The sequence below is a fragment of the Mustela putorius genome, unplaced genomic scaffold (genome assembly GCF_011764305.1).
Source record: "Mustela putorius furo isolate JIRA1106 unplaced genomic scaffold, ASM1176430v1.1 tig00000281_pilon_pilon_pilon, whole genome shotgun sequence".
NCBI lineage: Eukaryota > Metazoa > Chordata > Mammalia > Carnivora > Mustelidae > Mustela > Mustela putorius.
In genome coordinates, this window is record NW_025421343.1 from 31598254 (window position 1) to 31618129 (window position 19876).

A 19876-nucleotide genomic window follows, 5' to 3' on the forward strand; every position below is an offset into this window, starting at 1 on the left:
AGCCACTCAGGCACCCCAAGAAATGCTTTTTTTTTATAGACAAACTAAAGAGAATTCATCAATAGCAGAACTGTACTACAAAAAGTATTTATGAAAGATTTTCAATCAAAAGAAAAATGTACTGGACAGAAATTTGGACTGTACAAAGGAACGAGGAGACACTAAATGGTAAATATGTGGGAAAATATGAAAGTCCTTTTTTCCTCATTTAATCTCTTTTGAAGACTATCTAAAGCAAAAATATGAAGAATGCTCTGTGAGGTTTATAACCCAGAGGAAAGATGTAGGACAACAATAGCACAAGGGACCAGAGAGGAGACATGACTATAGACTATTGTAATTCTCTTATACTTTAGGTAAAGGAATATTTGAAGTGGACTTTATTAAGTTAGTGATGTGTATTGTAAATATCAGAGCAACCGTTAAAAAAGTGTAACAAATAAGTATGGCACATAAGCCTATAAAAGAGGTAAAGGAGAATGATAAAATCAAAAGATGCAGGAAAAGAGGAGAAAAGCAACAGAACAAATGAGACAAATAGACAATATTGATAGTTGAAATTCAGCCGTATCGATGAAAATATTAAATATATGCAATGTAACGACTCCATTTAATAGGCAGATATTGTCAGATGGATAACAAAGCAAGAACCAACTATAAGCTATTATAAGGTAACCCATATTAAATGTAATAAAAGGATGGAAAAAGATATCCCATTCAAATATTAATCAAATGCAAGATGGCTTGGCTGGCTCTGTTAGGCAAAACATAAAGACAATGGGACTTGGGAATCTAGAACATTACCAGGGACAAAGAGGGACATTTCATAATGATGGAGACAATTCATCAAAAATTCATCATAATCCTAAATACATATGTACCTAATAACAAAGCTCCAAAATACATGAAGCAAAAACTGACGGAACTAAAAGGAAGAATAGACAATTCCATAATATTTGACGATTACATCATTCCTCTGTTACTGGTAAAACAAATAGGCAAATTAGTAAATATATAGAACATTTGAACAATCTGAACAACCAGCTAGACCAAAGCGTTTTATAGAACCTTCCACCCATCTACAGAAAATGCATTATTTTCAGGTGCACTGAAATGTTCATTAAAAAATGATTAAAAGCATACAACAAAGTATGTTCTCTGACAAAAAAATGATGGATTGAAGTAGAAATAACAATTGTATCTTGAAAAATCATAAAGTATTTAGAAATTAAACCAATACCTAAAGAACCCATGGGTCAAGACAAATCACAAGAGACATTAGAAAATGTTGAGTTAAATGAAAATATACCAAAACTTGTGCAATGTAGGCAAAGTAGTATTAAGAGGGAAATAAAGAAGGTCTAAAATAAATTATGCTCCGACCTTAAGAAAAATCCAGAGTAAAAAGTTGGAAGGAATTTAAAAAAATATAACAGAAAATGGTGACAAATAATAAAAAACAGTGAATCCAAAGCTGGTTCTCTGAAAAACCCATAGTGCTAAATCTCTAGTTAGATGATCAGGGAAATGAGAGCAAATACAAATTACAAATACCAGAAATGGAAATGGGAACATGACTCTAGGTCCTACAGACATTAATAGAAAAATAAGATAATATTATTATCTTTAACTACTATATGCCAACAAATTTGACAACTTAGATATATTGAACAAATTACTGGAGAGATATAAACTACAAAGTTGAGTAGTCCTATATCCATTAAATAAATTGAGCAAGAACTTAAAAACCTTCTTCAAAGAGCACTCCAGTTCCATGTGACTTCAAGGCTAAATTCCACCAAACAATTAAGAGTGGAATAATATCAATTCTACACAAACTGTGCCAGAAAATAGGATGGAACATTTTCCTACTCCTTTTATGAGGACAGCATTCCTGGATATCAAAACCAGAAAAAGACGTGGTGTGGGGGAAGACTATAGGCGAATAGCTCTTTTTTTTTTTTAATTTTATTTATTTATTTGACAGAGAGAAATCACAAGTAGATGGAGAGGCAGGCAGAGAGAGAGAGAGAGAGAGAGGAGGAAGCAGGCGCCCTGCTGAGCAGAGAGCCCGATGCGGGACTCGATCCCAGGACCCTGAGATCATGACCTGAGCCGAAGGCAGCGGCTTAACCCACTGAGCCACCCAGGCGCCCCTAGGCGAATAGCTCTTGTGTAAAAATCTTCGAAAGAACATTAGCAAATGAAACCCAGTATGTAAAAAGAGTAACACATAATGACCAGTTAGGGATTTTCAAAGGAAAATAATGTTTTGACATGTTAAAGTCAATTGATATAATTCAGCATATTAGACTAAAAAGGCAAATTCATGATTATTTCAATAAATGTGGGAAAAGTACTTGACAAAATTCAACACCCATTTATGGTAAAATGCGTTAGCAAACTAGGAACAGAAGAAAATTTCTTTGACCTGAAAAAAGGCAGCTCTGAAAAACTTACATCCTATTTAATAGTGAAAATCTGAATTCTCTCCTCCTAAGCAGGCTTGGCTTTGTGGGCACATGACTTGTGCCATCTTGAAATTCTTGATGTTATCTCTGACCTTCTGTTTTGTCATTGAAGTCTACTGGGACAGTGGAACATGCCTGGGTACAGAGGAAATATGCACAGTATGTGTGTCTTCCATTCTTTGGTCCATCTTCTTGTAGTGTTTGCAGAGCTCCAATGGCATGAATTCTGGGGGAGCTCCTAGAGTCTGGGAGTTCAGCAAGATGCAAAACAAGTACAAAATAAACTTTTGTTGCATCTACAACTAAGTGGAGATCCTGACAACCTTGAGGGGCCTTGCTTTCTGTTCAAACTAGAACTTGCTTCTAATGTGGAAAGAAGTTCAGTGGCATTCTAAGAACATCTCTTTTTACCCACATTGCTTCCCTGTGTTAGCCAACCATTTAACGCAGAAATTGGTGGCATGGAAGGAAAGATAGAAACCATAGTCCCTTTTCTTTTCAGTCCTTCATTAGTCAGCTGAAGGTAAAGTAGACAGTGTTAGTAGAGTGCGTGCATATCAAATGAAATAAGTTTAGTTTTGTACAGTGTTTCCACTGTTTTGGTAAGAATAAAATACACATATGAACCTATACACGTGGAGCTACTCACTGTTTCATTTCAGTGTTCTACATATGTGTCATGTGCTCTTGTATTTGCATTTAAAATTGGCATTGTACAATGTAAAGATGGTGAAAATCCATGCTAATAATTTTTAAATTTAACTTAGACCAATGTTGCATAAAAAATAAAAATCACCATGACAAAGGAAATACCACGGAGGAAAGGACAAAGCTTTGTATTTTAGTACCTTCATTGGCTCTTTTTTCCTGCTTTTTGAATAAGGGAAACTTCATTTTTCCCTTTCCAGTAGTTATGTAGCTGGCCCTGTCCCTCAGGTCAGGAACAAGAGAAGAAAGAAAATTGGTTCTTAGCACTTCTTTCATGAGGTCCTAGCCAATGCAATAAAGCAAGAAAAAGCAGTCCTACAAATAGGAGAGGAATGGAACTGTGTATTTTCATGTGATTGGATCATCTGTGTAGAAAATCCTAAGGAGTCCTCAAAAGAATAGGAAGTTACATGATTAGTGTTGAAAGATCTTTTGTGGGGGTGCCTGCGTGGCTCAGTTAAACTTCCAACTCTTGATTTCAGCTCAGGTCATGATCTCAGGGTTGTGTCATCAAGCCCCATGTTGGGCTCCGTGCTGGGTATGGAGGCTGCTTAAGATTCTTTCTCTCCCTGTGCTGTCCCCCCTAAACACTGCTCTCATGCACTGTCTCTCTTTAAAAAAAAAAAAAAAAAAAGGAAAAAAAAGTCTATTTTTTGTATACTGGCAACAATTAGAAATTGGAAAAAAAAATTGGGAAAAAAAATCCATTTAAAGTAGCATCCAAAACCAAAAACTACTTAAAGCTAAACTTAACAAGATGTGTGAAGACCTTTATAATAAAGAATAAAAATATCACTGAAAAAAATTAAGACCTACATTAATGGAGAGATCACAGATACTAAAATGTCAATTCTCTCTGAATTGTTACAGATTCAATTCAGTGCAAATCAAAATCCTATCAGTCGTTTTTGTAGAAACTAATAAGATTAAAAATTTATATGGATACATATGCTAGAAAGATAACAATATTTTAAAAAAGGTCTTATACTACCTGCTTATAAGATATAAGGTTATAGGGACACCTGGGTGGCTCAGTGGGTTAAAGCCTCTGCCTTCGGCTCAGGTTATGATCTCAGGGTCATGGGATCAAGCCCTGCATCGGGCTTTCTGCTCAGCAGGGAGCCTGCTTCCCCCAGTCTCTCTGCCTGCCTCTCTGCCTACTTGTGATCTCTGTCTGTCAAATAAATAAATAAAATCTTTAAAAAAAAAAAGATATAAGGGTATAGCAATCAAGATAGTACAGTACTAGCCCAAGGATAGATTCCAAATAAAGTCCAGAAATGAGCACATCTATAATCAGTTAATATTCAATAAAAATGCCAAGGTAATTCAATAGAAAAATGATAATCTTTCAACAGATGATATTGGAATCATTGATATCCATGTGGCAAAAATCATAATCCATATCTCACCCCAAATATAAAAATTAACTTGAAATAGATCATAGTAAAACTTACAGAACTTTAAGAAAAAAAAACCCTTGTGACCTTGGGCTGGGCAAAGATTTCTTGAAAGGAGATAGAATTGGAGCTGCAAACCTCATTTTCCACATGAGGAAGTTGAAGATGGTGGTTTTATGGGACCTGCGAACAGATGCTAGAATAGGAGTTGTTGGGCTCCAGAGCCACTGCTCGTCCCGTGGGGTCACACTGCCTCCTGTCGTGGGGTGGGAGAAGGGCTTGCTGACGAATGGCTGAGGTTCTTCGTGTCTCTGTATGGGGACAGCACTGTGGGCCGGTGAAATGCTTGGAGCAGCTGCTGGCACTGCCATCAAAGGCTTCCCAGTCGGAGTGGGTAAAGGGGCAGGGTATTCTCGGCTCACAGAAAAGGAGCCAGCTCACAGCGGCGGTGACTGGCGCAGGTCCCAGCCCCCAGCGACAGGGGCAGGATTCAAGCTCCGTGTCTAACTGCCATGTTAGTGGCCCTGACTGGTACTTCATGGAGGGAGGGGAGGGTGGGGGTGTGTCGGGGGACAGAGTCATCAGGGGCCCACAGAGGACGATGCCGTGGGAGCGTGGAGTGCGGGTGGTGAGCTGGGAGAGGTGCGGCAGCCCCTGTGGGCAGAGTTGGCTGTCTCCGGCCGGAGAGAGCCCAGGTCGGGACCCTTGTGTGTCAAAAGCCTAAGGCCGATAAGTGGGGAAAAAGCAATGGAAATATGTTAAAAGCCAGGAACCTCTCAGGAAGCTGGGGGTTGGTTTTTAGAACTCTTTGGAAGCCTGGAAAATGCGTGTTCCCAGGCCGGGAAATCCCCGCCGCCTCCGTGGCAGCGGCCCGTCTCCCAGGGAGAGCCTGATGGCGGCTCCCGCAGGAGGAAAAGCGTTTGAGGCCACGAGGAAGGAAGCTGGGTGGCTGCAGAGATCAGCCCAACAAGCGAGTCCCGTGGCGTTGTTCGTGAGGGATGGTTGGGCTGATGGCGATGGCCCGACGGAGCCCCCTGGGACCCGCGGCAGAGCCACGCCAGTCAGCGTGTTTACGGGGGGCCACTCCCAGTGTCCGTGAAGAGGAGGCTCTGTCCCCAAGCGTCCCCACGTCTGCTGGCGGTCCGGCTGTTCCACGAAGAGATTTGCGCTAGAAAGATGGTAAGGCAAAACAGGACAGAAGAAGTTGTCCTAAATGTACAGCCCTGCCTTCCCTCACCCCTGCAAGATAACCACGGCTGACATTTTGGTATTTTTGCTCCTGTCCTATCCATCTCGTTCTGTGAGATCGGAGTGCGGCTGCATATTTAACCCCCCCCTCCCCGCCCAGTAATTTATCCTGCACGTGTTTCCTCGTCAAGAAGCGTGGGGGAGACGGATTGCTCAGGCTGTCAAAGAAGGCTCTGTGGAGGAGGCAGGGCTTAGCTAGATTTGTAAGGGAAGGGTGGAAGGAGTGGGGGTTACAGGGGGGCATTTCGGATGGGGCCCTTCTCACATCCGGGTCTCACATCCGGGGCTGGGGGGAGGTGTTTTCCTGCTGTGCGAAGTGTCAGGGTCGTAGCTATGGAGGCAGCATTTCCCTTCTCTCTCCATCCCTCTGTCTGTCCCTCCCTTTGCCCAGCAGTCACTGAGCACCTCGTGCGTGTCCGGGGCTTGCTGAGTGCTGGGGACATGGTGGTGATTGGAACAGACCTCATCTCTGTCCTGCTGGTGCGTATAATATAACGGGCAGACATGTCTCTTTTACTCTTTTACAACATTTAAAAGTAGTAATACAAAGGGGGTTTTCATGGACTAGAATGCCAAGTCCATGTGCCCTAGCAGGGTCGGAGGAGGTTTTCCTCCCAGATGCTTTAGTGGGAAAGTTCAAGAGCTCTCAAAGTGGGGGGCCGTAGTCAGTGCTGAAGCCAGACGTGCCTGCTGGCCACCACACCAGGGATGTCAGCTTGGCTGGAGCAGATGTGTTACGTCAGGGACGTGGAGGGCGGGAAATTTAGAAAAATCGATTGGGGCCAAAGTAGGACTTTGAGTGCCAGAATGAGGATTTTGAATTTCTACCTTTTAGACGATTGGAAGCTAGCTATGTGTTCTGAGCAGGAGATAGTGCTTGCAAAAAGACAATTTGGGAAGATTATGTGATTCCAGGGGGTGGATGGACAGAACCAGAGAGGGGCCAGGGAGGGCCCCATCCTGAGGGATAGGTGATGACGAAGGAAGACCCAGAGAGAGGAGATGGGATGAGTGACCCATGGGTGCTGCTGAAGGGAACCCCCGCCCAACAGGGAGAATGGGCTAGTGCGGGTTCAGGCATTCAAGGAAGGTTTCCTGGGGTGTGCACAGTGTTGGGTGCTGGGTTCTAGTCATCTGGGGTGCACGGTCCCTGTGAACACCGGGGAACTGGACTAAAGGCAGGATCCTTGAACTGGCATTCATGGTGGAAGACCTCTCCGTGGGCATGGCTTCCAATGTAAGGAAGAGATGCAGGTCGACGGGGAAGGGCAGTGAGGAGGTCCGGTGTCTGGGGGGTGAGGGGTGAACATTGGAAAGAGTCAGCAGACAGGAGAAAAATAGGTGACGGGCGCAGGGGGGGGGTGATGGGAAGCAGCCATGTATGTTTGGAGTTTGGTTTATAGAACCAGGAAAGTGGGGGGGGGGGATCTTGGCTTTGCTTTTGTATTTATTACACCACCTAGAACAGTGACTTGTAGAAGAGACGCACCAGAAGTAGAGAGGGTGCAGTGCAGCTTCTTGTGCTGCAGGCAGGAGGGCCCCGGGAGTCCCGTTCTTCAGCTGGTCCCCTGGGGATGCCAACGCACTTGGCTCCGAAGCCCGGAGCTGGAGAGATAGCAACCGAGGGGGAAAGCCCTGGAGGGTTGAGTTGGAACCAGTGACTGAGAAAACCACCCTGGCTGTCATTGGACGGGCTCCGAGGGGCCGCAGGAAGAAAAACCCCTGAGGAAGGCCTCAGCGGCACGTTGGGAGAGAAGGGGATGGCGTCCCCAAGGAGGAGGAGCGGTGGCTGGTTTCTGCAGCTGGAGAACCTGCGGGAAGGCTCACTCTCAAGGTCTGAGCCGCTCTGAAATGAGAGGTCGGCAGCTCTGGAATCCTGGGAGCTTGCTCTGTCCCATGGGGCAAGGGCTCCGATGTTTTTGTGTGATTGGCGGTCTCCCTGCACATTTCCGCATGCTCGGTTTATGTGATGGTTCTGTTTCCAGAATTCCAAAAATCTCCTGTCTCTGGATTACGTGCTCCTCCTCCTCTGGGCTGGTACATGTGTTCTCGAGTTCATTTGAAGACATTTCCAGAAATTCAGGGTCTATGCATTAAACGCAGCTGGATTGCTCAGCGGCAATAAGACCAGAGCAGGAGGCACAGAGCTCTGCTGTCACTCTGCTCACTCTCGTGAGCATCCAATTTATTTTTTGCCTTTTTTTTTTTTCATTTAATATTGGTCATCAGAAATTGGCTTAAATGTTCTTTACCATCCAGAATCCATATATTAAAACATCTATAAAAGCTCAGTGTTGCGTGTGTGAAAGTCCATAACCAAGTTTGCCAGATCAAATTTTACTCCCTCGTGGGGGCCTTTGCTGACCTACCCTCCCCCCCCCAAAGATTTTATTTATTTGTCAGACAGAGAAAACACAAGCAGGGGAAGAGGCAGGCAGAGGGAGAAGCAGGCTCCTGGCTGAGCACAGAGCCTGATGTGGGGCTTGATCCCAGAACCCTGGAATCATGATCTAACCCGTAGGCATGTGCTTAATCAACTGAGCCACCCAGGCATCCCTAGCCTTTTCTCCATCAGGATCAGTCTGTGCTTCCTCTCTTTCTAGTAGCTTCTTTATCCCCACTAGAGTTAAGCTCTTGAGGCCTTTTTTTTTTTTTTTTTAACTGTCAAGGACCCAGTATGGGACCCCACTGTTTCCCAAGACACTAGTGGGATTGAGTTTTTTAAAAAAGGAACTGAAGCCAAACATGATTAAATGTTGTAAAATAGAGCCCTTTAAGTAAAATCGGAATTATTTGGCCTGGAGAAGAGGACCAAGGTGACTAAGTAACGGGGTCACATCAGTAAGAGAAGACACGGAATGCTGGGACCAGATGTCTTCTGTCTGTAGTGAAGCCACTGGAGAAGGGGGAGCTTTTGATGAGTTCTGTGGTTCTTACGTATCTGGGCTAACAGACCCTTCTGAGAATCTGGTGAGAGCAATGGACTTGCTTCCCCAAAAAGGGTGAAACATTTGCCCCTAATTTTAGGGGTTTGCTGATTCCCAGTGTCCTAGTCCCCTTCAAGTGATAATCCCTGGGTCAGTATAAAATATTAGGTGTGGGATGTTCATTCCTGCGTCTCCTCCTGCAGAGAGACAGGCAGGACGGCCTTCTCTGTCTTCATCGCCCTGCCCCCAGGGACATGGCCGTCTTTCCATCCTGGGTGGGTTTGTCAAGATACCGTGTCCTTACGTTCAGCGGGCATCAGTCACGATTTCCTCTCAGCCCCAAGGCCTGTGACAGACATCAACATCTGCTTGCTCGCATCTTTGTCCTCAGAGTTTATTACCGTGCAGTTAAAAAACCTTAGGAAAGTTTCATGTGAATACTCGGACATCAGAGAGGAAGATGATTTTTTTCTAGCCAAGGTTTCCCGACCTCGCGTCTATTGACACCGGGGGCTAGGTGATTAATTGTTGTGGGGACTGCTGTGTGCTGGTGGTAGGGTGTTCTGTAGCGTCCCTGGCCTCCGCTCAGCAGATGCCGGGAGCCCTGTGTCTCCTTGTCGCTGTGGTCAGACAGTCCCCAGATGCACTGCTGCCTGGCCCCCCGGCAGGCTGGACTGCCCCCAGCTCTAGCCTTTGTCTGCCTCATTTTGGCTCTCTTACCTAAGGGAACACGTCAGTGGAGGGTGAACCCTTCTCTGGCCTGCCTTCTCTTGCCATTCACTGTGCTCTGTGCCAGTTGACTGTGCCGGCCCCAGAGGCTGCCGCGGAAGCGAGAGACACCCCTGCCCTTGGAGACTTTGCTGTGTCCCCGGCAGGGAGAAGCAGCAGAAGGTACAGTGGGTGGGGGCGTCCGGTGGAAAAGAGGCATGTGTTTCTCCAGCCAGGACGCTCTTTCTTCTTGACTTTTCCCATGGCGGAGTCTTTTTTGTCATTCATATCTCAGCTTCGAGGTTCTTGCTTCAGGACCACCTGCGCTAACGACCCGTCCGACCCCGAGTGGCTCGTAGCCCCACGTTCCTCACTTGCACGAGCGCAGCGTGGACAGCGCGTGGCCCGTCGGGGCTGCGTTCAGCTGGGCTGGGCTCCAGGCGTAGCTTGGGTTTTGCGGGGCTCGCACGGGTCCCTCGTTCTGCTGGATCCCTGCGCGTCTCCATGCTTATTGTTCTCAAGGCAACAGTGGAAACACGAGAGCACATGCGGGCTTGTCTCAGCATTCCCTCGCGTCATCCGCGCTGAGGTCCGTTTGGGCCAGAACGGATCCTGGGGTCAGAATCCATAGGAGGGAGGAGTCTCGGTGAGGGTGCGGCTGTACAGTGCTCGTCCGGGGAGACAAGAATGGGGCCCGCGCCGGCTCCCTCGCCTTCTGATCCGAAGCAGCTGCCCGTCACCTCATCATCTCTATTCTCTGCTGAGCTCTGACCCTCTTGTTGTTGAATTATGTTTCTTTTCTAGTTCTGTCACCAGAACATCCACTCCTGATAGCTGGAACTGCCTCTGCTGTGTTCAATGCGACATGCCAAACATCTCCCTGGCACAGGGTGGACATTCACAAAACCTTCGAATGAGTGAATGAATGAATGAATAGTTCTGTTTGGGGAGTGGGGGTTGGAGCTGGGTCTTGGGACTGTAACAATAACAGGTATGTGCTGGGAGTTTGAGCCAGGTTATGCTGGAGGGTCATCCCGTGTGTCCCTCCACAGGCGGAGCAGAGGCAGGATGTTCTGGTTAGAGCTGTAGAGCCTATCTTACTGGAGGATTGGAGAGAGGATCAGTGTGGCTGGGGTGAGGGGAGCGCAGTGGGCAGCAGCCAGGTAGAATAAATAAGTGATACTAGAACCCAGTTGTTAGGAATGCCATGTTCCACACCTGCAGGGGAGCCGTCAGGTCAGAGTCTGCAGAGTGGTGCCCCTGGTGTTATGCAGTGCACAAGCTGAGAGACTGTTCTGGCAACCCAGTGGATCATGGAGGACTTCTTGTAACATGTCAGGTTGGCTGGATGCTTATTCTAGAAGTCGTTTTTATTTTGGAAGAGAGTAGACATTGAATATTTTTTAGCAGAGGCATACCCAAGCTATAAAACTAGCTGGAAGCTTCTAGAGGTTTTCTTGTTTTGAGGCCCCTGGTGGAAACTTGACAAATGCCCAGCTTGGAAGGATAGCTCAGTGGTACCTCAAGGCTCAAACCTTGAATGATACAGAGTAGGGTTGTATTTACTGGAGACCCCAGACATCTCTTGGCACAGTGATGCTAGAGTTAGCTTTAGAGTAGCATGAGAGTGGCCCCTGTTGTCCTTTCTGGGTTCTGTGCTCCCCATGGGCCGCAGGTGCCTCAGACTCCACCCAGCCTCTGCTGAGCCTCATCACAACTCAGCTGAGTGACGCAGGGCAGGTCCTGGACTCCTGCTCAGGTCCTGTGCTGGCTTGTCAGGGCGAGGCCAGCAGCGGACCAGTTCTCGGGCAGTACAGGTCTGGTCAGGCTGTCTTCTAATGTTCGGTCTCCTGGGTTGGGGGTAGGTTTTTATTAATGTCTTGAAACTTGAACTCTGTGCTTGGAGCGGGGACAGAAGAGGAAAGAGATCTGGCTCTCGCGTCAGCACCATCAGGAGACCATAACCTTGTTGCTTCATGCCTCTGAATCCAAGTGTTTTCCATAAAATGAGAATAGGAACTTCACTCGTTGTGACATATGAGGATCGTGAACCTGGAGGCTCTGAGCAAACTGTTACAGTGTCGTCAGGAGGGACTGATTTCCCAGAGTCACTCAGCACCTGCTCTGTGCTCAGCCCTGGACCAGGTGGTCTTGCACATGACCTCTGTTTTGATCTTGTGGAGGAGCCTTCAGGGCCACCGAGGGGACTAAGCCACTTGCTCCAAGCCACACAGCCTGACCTCTCTCTGCCACGCATTCATCCAGTGGGCACCGGCCTTCCCGTGTGGACTCACAGTCCCAGGGCTGGGGAATTGGCAGGGAAACAGAAAAACAGAGCCCTGTCCCCTGGGCGCTGGCTTTCTAGTGAAGTAAACAGAGTAAACGGACAAATAAGAAGATCAGGGAGTGGGAAGTGCAGGTACTTCTCTGCAGGGTCTAAAACAGGAAAATGTTAGAGTCGGGGGTCGTCAGGGTAGGTCTCTGCGAAGAGGGGACATAGCAGGGACCTGACTGATGAGGACCACCTATGGTCTGCAGTGAGCTCCAGAGAGGGGTGTCTCTCGGGCACTGTATGGGACCACCGCAGGCTCTGGCCTGGCTTCCTTAGGTTGGGGAGCCTGGTTACCTACAGAGGGGCCTGCTCCCTTGCTCCTTCCTGCCCTACAGCTCCTTGGAGATTTTTTTTTTTTTTTTTTCCAAAACATCTAAGTTAGTTTTAATGAACAGAGGCTCCAATGTGGTCTTCCCCCGACACAGAGCATCACAAGGTCTCTGAGGGCAGCTGGCAAGGATGTTGATTCCCCAGAGCGGCTTTCTCTCTCTGGGTTTCTTCTCCCCAGTTCTAGAGTGTTCTGGAATCTCCAGGCTGGAATGAGCCTATGGGGAGGGGCCAGCCTAGGCAAGGGAGGCACCAGCCCTCCTTGGATAGGATGACTTCCTGCTTGGCCCAGCCCCGTGTCCCCGGGGACTGTTAGAAATGTGCAGGATTTTGTGATTCATCAGATTCCAAGGGGAAGGATTTTGTGAAGGAATTTTCTCACGGCTGCGTCTCGGAGCTGGGGTATTACAGACACTCCATCCGGCTGTCATCGGTTAGATGAAGCTGTCTTCTGAATGTTTGCCCACTTGGGAGATTCATTCATTCTCCTCATTGTTTTAAAAATCTTACATTTAAAAAAACAAACAGTTCTTTTGCACTGAGACTGAGGCCTAGTCTCTTTCACTGGAGAAAGGAGACCACTGGGATAAGAAGAGGTGACCTTGATGGCACCCTAGAACGGGACTTCTCAGGCTTGCTGTGCGGGGGAATCACACCGAGTCTGAAGCCTGGTGTGAAACAGGCTCAAGGTGGCACCACGGCCCCCTGCCTGAACCCCATCTCCCCTGGAGCCAGAGGCCATGCATCAAGGCTCCCATGGGCCTGCCCGGGCTGGGAACCTCTTCCCCTTCTGTTCCCAGGGTCATGTGTCCTGTGTGCGAACCCTGCCCCTGGAGCACCCCAGGGCAGTCCGTGTTGACAGTGATGGAGAGGAGAAGCCTCCCGGCCATGCTGCCATGCTCAGGGGGTTGCCAAGTGCAGTGTCCAAGCCGGTCTTTGTTTCCAAGACTGGCGACTTCCTGAAGCTGTGCAACACCTCCCTGACCCAGTGTGACCCTCCCCACCTGCCTGGCCTCTGTCGGCACTCTTTGCAGGCTCAGCCTTCGCCTCTGGATATTTCCTGCAGGGGACGGTCTCCCATGCTGTCCTGGCCTACACGGTCCCCAGGGAAGTTACCGAGCCTTGTTCCTCTATTCTGATCTGGGGTGGGGTAGGGTGGGAAAGGTGTGGGGTGCACGGAGGGGATATTGACTCGAGGGCTGGCTCCCGGGGAGATCCTGAGGCTGGGAGGTCAGGTCTGTGATGGTTTCTAGTCAGCTGACCAGAGGCTGAAGGGGTCAGGGGGGGGGGGCGAGTTGTGACGTGGTTGCACTACCTCTCAGGTGGGCCGGGGGAGCACAGGGGTGGCGGGGGATGCTGCTGGGGGCCATGGGGGCTGAGCAGGGCTCTTGAGGAGAAGGAGGGGCCTGCTGGGTAGGCCAGCTGTAGCTGGGGGTGGGCGAAGGCAGCCCTGGAGGGCGGAGATGAGTCCTGAAAAGGAGACCTTCCCCCCTTACCCTGGCATGAGGTGGGGGGGCGCGCTCCAGGACTTACTGTAAGACAGCAGGGCTCAGGGCTCAGTTTGGAGATGCCTGTTTGTCCCAGTCACATGAGAGACATGGTTCAGATGCTTGCTGGGGTTCAAGTTTTCCCTGGGTCCTGTAGTGGGAGCAGGACTCATCAGTGTGTTTTGGAGAGAGGACAGCCTCCCTGCTTATCCCATCTTGTCCTCCCTGGACCCGGGCCACCTCCCGCCAGCGGCAGCCCTGGGGGCAGGGACAGTGTCTCAGTCCCCGTGGACTCCTCGATGCCCGCACCGTGCTGGGCTGAGAGCAGGAGGAGGTTTTCTGGCCCTGGACACACAGCAGGCCGCACAGCAGGATCACCCAGCAGCGTTGGCAGACCTCTGCCCACCACGTCCAGCCCCTGAGCGCCCCCCACACCCCGAGGGTGGAGCCGGCCGGGCAGCCATTACCCAGGTGACTGTGTTGCTGTGTGCTTTGCATGTTGAGAGCCTCCCCCTTGAGCAGAGCAGCAACTCCTCACTTCTGAAACTTCCTCCTCCCTAGTGGACCCTGGCTTCCCGGCTGGAGGTCTCCTTGGCTTAGCAGCATCGCCCGATCTGATTCATGGCCTGGACCTGGAGGCAGAGAGTCACCTGTAGGGCCCTGGCTATCCTCCCACGGCTGCGTGGAACAGAGGGGTTGGGTTGGAACAGAGCAACAGCCACCCTGAGGACCCTTTCTTTTGTCGAGGCAAGTTTGGAGAACTGAGGGAGCTCTGAGAATCCCACAGCCTGGGGCTCCTGGGAGAATTCTCTAGGAAGGAATAAGCTCCCCGGGAGGCCGGGAAAGAATTCCCTGGCATGGGAGGGACCTGCAGGACCCACACGAGTCTCCAGTGTGTGACCCAGTCATGGCCATTTGCCTCCACGTCCTGCTGAGAGCGCAGGTCAAGAAGGGGTGGGCCGCGCCCTCTGTAATTCGGGGTGCTCCTGGGACAAGACGCCGTGTGAACGCCCCGGCCTGACCTTCCCTCCTCCGACTCCAGCCTTGCCAAGTGGGTTCTCTCCAGGCCCAACCTTCACCCTCCCAAGTGCAGCCTGATGGGGGCCAGATGGGGTCAGGACGGCAGGGATGTGTGAGAGGAGTTAGCCCGCCCCTCAGCTCATAGATGGCAAAGCAGGGGCTCAGAGAAGGTACCTGAACTAGTGGGTCGCCCATCCAGCGAGGGGCAGCACCCCTGGCCAGTCTGCCTTCTACACTTGTTGTCTGCACCTACGAGTGGAAGGCAGAAGGGGCGCCTGTTTTAAAATAGGGTTCGAGGAAGGGAGTGTGGCTCCATGTAAATGGTCGCCAAGGGCGAGCCGAGCCTGAATCTTGTTTTGCTCCTTGGATAACCATCTTTGGTGGGGGTTGGTCTGAGGCTTTCCCACTGTAGTTGCTGACTGTCGCAAAGCGGGTGTGATTTTCTCAGGGGGCAGCCCGATGGGTCATGACAAAAGTAATCCTGGAACAGCCTCAGCGAAGTACGCTTCACAGAGTCTGTTCCATCCACCGTGCCAGGTGGTCAGGCTGAGCTTGTTGCAGGGCAAAGAGACCCCTGAGCATGAAGCTCTGTCCGTGGCCTGGTATGGCAGCCTAGGCTAGTTGTGGCTGGGACCCAAGATGAGCCTATGGCCCCAGGGAAGCTTGCCTGGGGCCTCTGGTTCGGAGTCATGGACACTGGTATCTATGGGGCCCAGACATGTGACTCCTGATGTGCAGCTACTCCCCTGACCTCTAGGACTCAGAGCCCCATAAAGCCGGAGACCCTTGGTCTTGGTGACTGCTGTATCTGGACCCCACGTGGGCTCTGGCAAAGTGCGAGTGCTCAGTGAGGATGTGTGAGGTACAGCCTGACCTTGTTGACTGGCTTCCTGTACCATGAACTTGGGGCTGGGCAGATGTCCAAAGTTATACTGCCTTGGAAATACAGGTAGCCTCTGGGCTGGTAGGAGGTCCTGGACCTCAGGCCAAGACTGGCTTTCAAACTCAGCATGGTCTGTGTGATTTGCATGGACTCAACATAAATTGGTGGCTCTTTGGACTCTCGGGTATTTAGTAAGTAGCCTGAGGCCATACAGATACTGAGAGCTCAGGTGAGAATGGTCTGTCATGCCCAAGCAGAAGAGCAGGAGACGTCCCATGGGACTTTGAAATCGCCCACCCACCACATGAATGGTATGGGCATTCGGGGCTGCCCAGACCCCAAAACACAGTAAGGTGGTATTTGCTGGAACCAGCCACTGAAGGAGCGCGTGACATCTGCGTTTGATGACCAGTAGCAACACACATGTCACCTACTAACAAGTTCACTACTCAGCAGGCCTTTGCTGATTGCCCAGGCCTGCAGGAACGTTCTGCTGGGGACTGATCAGCCCCGGTGAAATAGAAGTAGGAATATGGCGCAACCAAGAGTCCCCAGGACATTCACGTCAGAGTTAATCTCTCTTATTGTCTATTAAACCATCTTGTTCAAGAATCTAAAATTGATGTTCCTGCATTTTTCACCTATTCAGAAAATTTGGAAAACATGATACTTCACTAGGAGAACTTTTCTCTCCGAGGGGTCAGAAATGGAGAACCTTTGTCACCCTAACCACATCTCAGCTACAGACTTCTGCCTGAAGAGCCACACCCTTCAGAGAAGGGGTCAGGCCTCCCCTGGCGCGGATCAGGGAACCCAGGTGGGGAGGATGTGAGCCGCCCCCCCCCCGGGGGACGTGAGAGGGGCCTGACCTGGAAATGGGCCTCGTGGGAGCTGGAGAAGCTGTAGAGCGAGAACCTGGGCCAGCCCTAGATGGGACCTAGTCAGGGTCAAAGGCGGTGGCCATTTGCACAAGCACTAGGAAATCGGATGTGGTTTTATGTTCCGGTCCAGAGCCAAGGTTGCCTCTGGCAGGAGGCAGTCAGGTCTGCGATCCCAGTAGCTGTGGAAGGCTGGGGACCACAGGCACCAGGGGGAGCCTGCAGGGGGCCAAGGAGGGAGGAATAGACTCTCAATTCCCCAAGGAGGGCTTTGTGCCACTGAGCTTGCAGAACAGGAGTCTGGCCCCATAATTGCCCTTTCCCCTTCCCGTAGCTTCCTCATGGCACCTGGGTACTGGGACTGCCAGGTGGGCTGGCTGAGGGGGTGCATGTGAAGCCCAGCCCCCTCCACGCCTGCAGCCCACACGTAAGGTCGCGTGATGCCTGTGGGTCGGCCCGGGGCGGCTGCCTGTCCCTTGTGACCTTCCATACAACCTGTAGCTTTTAGAGTCATACGCTCCTGGCTGGTGGATCTGGGGGCTGGACCCTCTCCAGCCCTGCTAATCAGCACAGCAGCTAAGGGCACCTACTAGGTCCTCAGCAAGTGCTGGTTGAATGAATGAGTACGTGAATGAATGAATGAAGAATGAACTGGGTAGCAGAGGGACCTCACAGGTGGACAGGATTGGCCAGTTTAGCTGTGGTGTGAAGCAGGGGGAGAGAACAGCCCCTTGACCAGGCTTCCAGGCCTGGGCCTCCCCCACCAGTGGCAAGTGGGGCAGGGTGTGTTCCGGGGACCCAGGTAGGCTCGCTGGGGTCCCCCATGGGCACCGTGCAGCTTGGGAGTTGATTTTTGTTACCCCTGCGCCACCTCCCTCCGTCCCTCCTCCTGAGCTGGAGCTTCATTGCCGCTGTCCTTTTCTCTCCTCGGGGCACAGATCCTGGCCAACGTCTTCCTCTACCTGTGCGCCATCGTCGTGGGCATCATGTCCTACTACATGGCGGACCGCAAGCACCGCAAGGCCTTCCTGGAGGCCCGCCAGTCGCTGGAGGTGAAGATGAACCTGGAGGAGCAGAGCCAGCAGCAGGCGAGTCTCCTTCGGGGTGGCCGCCGGCCTGGAGCCGGGGGGTGGGGGGGGTGGGGGGGAACCAGGGCGGGACCCAGCGGGGGAGGGGGGATCAGAGTTCACTGCCAGGGTCAGGGGTTGGCAGCCTCCCGGGCCTGTCGCCCCCAGAGAGCTCCTCCTGACGTCAGGGAGTTTCTCTCGCTGGAACCTCCCTCCTCTCTCCTTCTCCGTGCTTGACCTAAACCTCCCCTCCGTCTGTGTGTTTTCCCCTGTAATTTAAAACTTTGTAAAGAACTGCATTGACCCAAGCAGTCACCGGTGACTTCCTGTGTTCCTCTTTCAGGCTAAAAAGTTCTGTGTGTTTTTCTTTTGAATACTTCCCCTCCCCCCCCCCCCCCCCGGGGGCATCACCTCCTCGGCTGCCCTTTCTGGTTCTCTGGCCCCCTGGCGGCGCGCACCTGCCGCGGGCTGGCCTGCGCTGGGGTCTCTGCCGCTGTGGTGGGCCCAGCTGTAGGGGGGGCCTTGCCTGTGAGGCCCCCCAGCCTGCTCCCCTCCACCCAGGGTGCTCAGTTTCCTTTGGGCTCAGGGCAGGTTCCCATTTCCTTCTCCTTCTAAGTCACTGATGAAGAAGTAAAACCAGCCCAAGCCCGGGGGACCCCGCCCCGCTGTTTACATTGTCCCACGGAGAGAAGTGCCTGCGTCTCCGCTCTCTGTTTACCGGCTTTACTCCAGCCTGACCCACCCGGTTCTCCTGTGAGTCAGTCGTTTATATAGTTTCTGCTCTGGATTCATCTCAAGTGCCTTTCGACGGTCTGCAGAAGTTCCATCTGCCACCTTCCTGTTACCCATAGGCTTGCTTCCCCCTAACAGACTCAATAGGTTGAAGCTACAGGATTCTCTGGGCTGGGAACCATGTCATTTTGGGCTCAGGTGGTGCTCTTGGCTCTGGATTCGCTGAAATTGTTGTTTTCACAGACCCTGCCACTCAGGTGGACAGAGCCATAGTTTTGGGGGGCCGTTCTGGAAGGCTGTCCCGTGGGCGAGCCTCACCTTCTCTCAGTGGTGCTCTTCAAAGCCACATACTGAGTCGTTGGCTGAGTCCCGAGGATGTGTTTTGTCTGTTTACCAGGGATTGCTAGAAGCTTCTGAGCTGGGCCTAGGGGCCAGCTTCTTCAGAAGACAGGTTTTAGAAGAGAAGTCTCCCCAGCCTCCATTGCCACAGGGGCCAAGTTCAACCCGAGAGCTCACTGTGTGTGTCTCCTTCTCCTATCCCTGTATCCCGTGGTTCCCCAGGAGCTGCTCCTGCTTGCCTGGACCTAGAGAATCCTGCTGTACCGGCTTTATGGAGTCTCTTGAAAGGTGTTTTTCAGTTTTGGCTTTTATGCTGTCTCTTGTGTCTTCGCATCTCCTCTCTCCTCGTGTGGAGTCATCCCACTGGGTTCTCAATGTTAAAAACCACTTGTGTCCCCGCTCAGCTAGGTCAGGAGTTTTTGTCCCTCGTACTTGTGCAGTCTCCAGCCTCCCTGTTCATCTCGTCTGCCTCACAGCGTGTAACTGGCATAACCCAGGACATCTTCGGTCACCGGGGGTGGGGGGGGCACTGCTCCTGGGGTGCTGGGGAAGGTCCTGTGTCTCCCCTGGACCTGTTATCCTCTGCAGAGATAATTTAGACAAGCTGCCCACCTCCCGCAGCCTCGCTTTCCTCGTCTGCAAAGCAGGAGTGTTGTTACTTGTCTTGTGGGGTTCCCTGCAGGTAGGAACCCGGCGGGAGTGCTTCGTAGCCTGTAGAGCTTGGACATGCTGCTGATCAGGCTGCAGTGCACGGGCCACGCAGTGCTTGGGCATTTTCTGATTCCCCTCGAGGCAGGGTCAGCGTCAGGAGCCTGGGGACCACGCGCTCTAGGACTCCTGCATGCCACATGGCAGCCAGGGGGCGCTGCAGCCTGTCCGGGCCACACTGCTGTTCCACGTTGTTGCCTGCCCAGGGCCGCAACCGCAGAGCAGACTCTGGTTGCAAGAGTGGGAGGTCCAGGGAGGCAGAAGGGAGGTGGGGGGGGGCGGGGGAGGAGACACACAAACAGGCCAAGCTGGGACAACACAGGTGCCTGTAAATGCCCATCACGTGGAATGAATTTGGCTCGCCCCGCTCTAGCCCATGTGACCTTGGGACAGCATCTTCCCCTTTTTGGGCCTCAGTTTCCCTATGTGTAAAGCGTACATGAGAACAAAACCTTTGGCGAAGATGGGATAACATGCGTGAGTCCCTCTGGAAATGAGGAAAGCACTGTCCCCTTCAGGAGGGGCAGAATTCTGCAGCCCCCCAGCACCACTGTGCCTTGCACTTGGCTCATGTTTCCCTTGGGACCCTTGTGGCTGTGCATGGAAGAGAGCTGCTGGCATTTTTGCTTTCTTCCCATGTC

The 19876-nt window shown here is 51.1% G+C and overlaps 1 protein-coding gene across 4 annotated transcripts in view; it reads left to right on the forward strand.

The window, feature by feature from the left end:
- Positions 1-19876, forward strand: part of LOC101671296 (adenylate cyclase type 3) — a 76622-nt gene that overhangs the window by 17516 nt on the left and 39230 nt on the right. For 3 of the 4 annotated variants that reach the window (XM_004745928.3, XM_004745930.3, XM_045079302.1), the window contains exon 2: positions 17328-17477. In XM_004745928.3, coding sequence (XP_004745985.2) covers positions 17376-17477 — 102 coding nt within the window. In that variant the 5' untranslated portion in view covers positions 17328-17375. Of the gene's footprint in view, positions 1-5538; positions 5759-17327; positions 17478-19876 lie in introns of those variants that run through there. The other variant, XM_013052972.2, reaches the window with a different exon arrangement.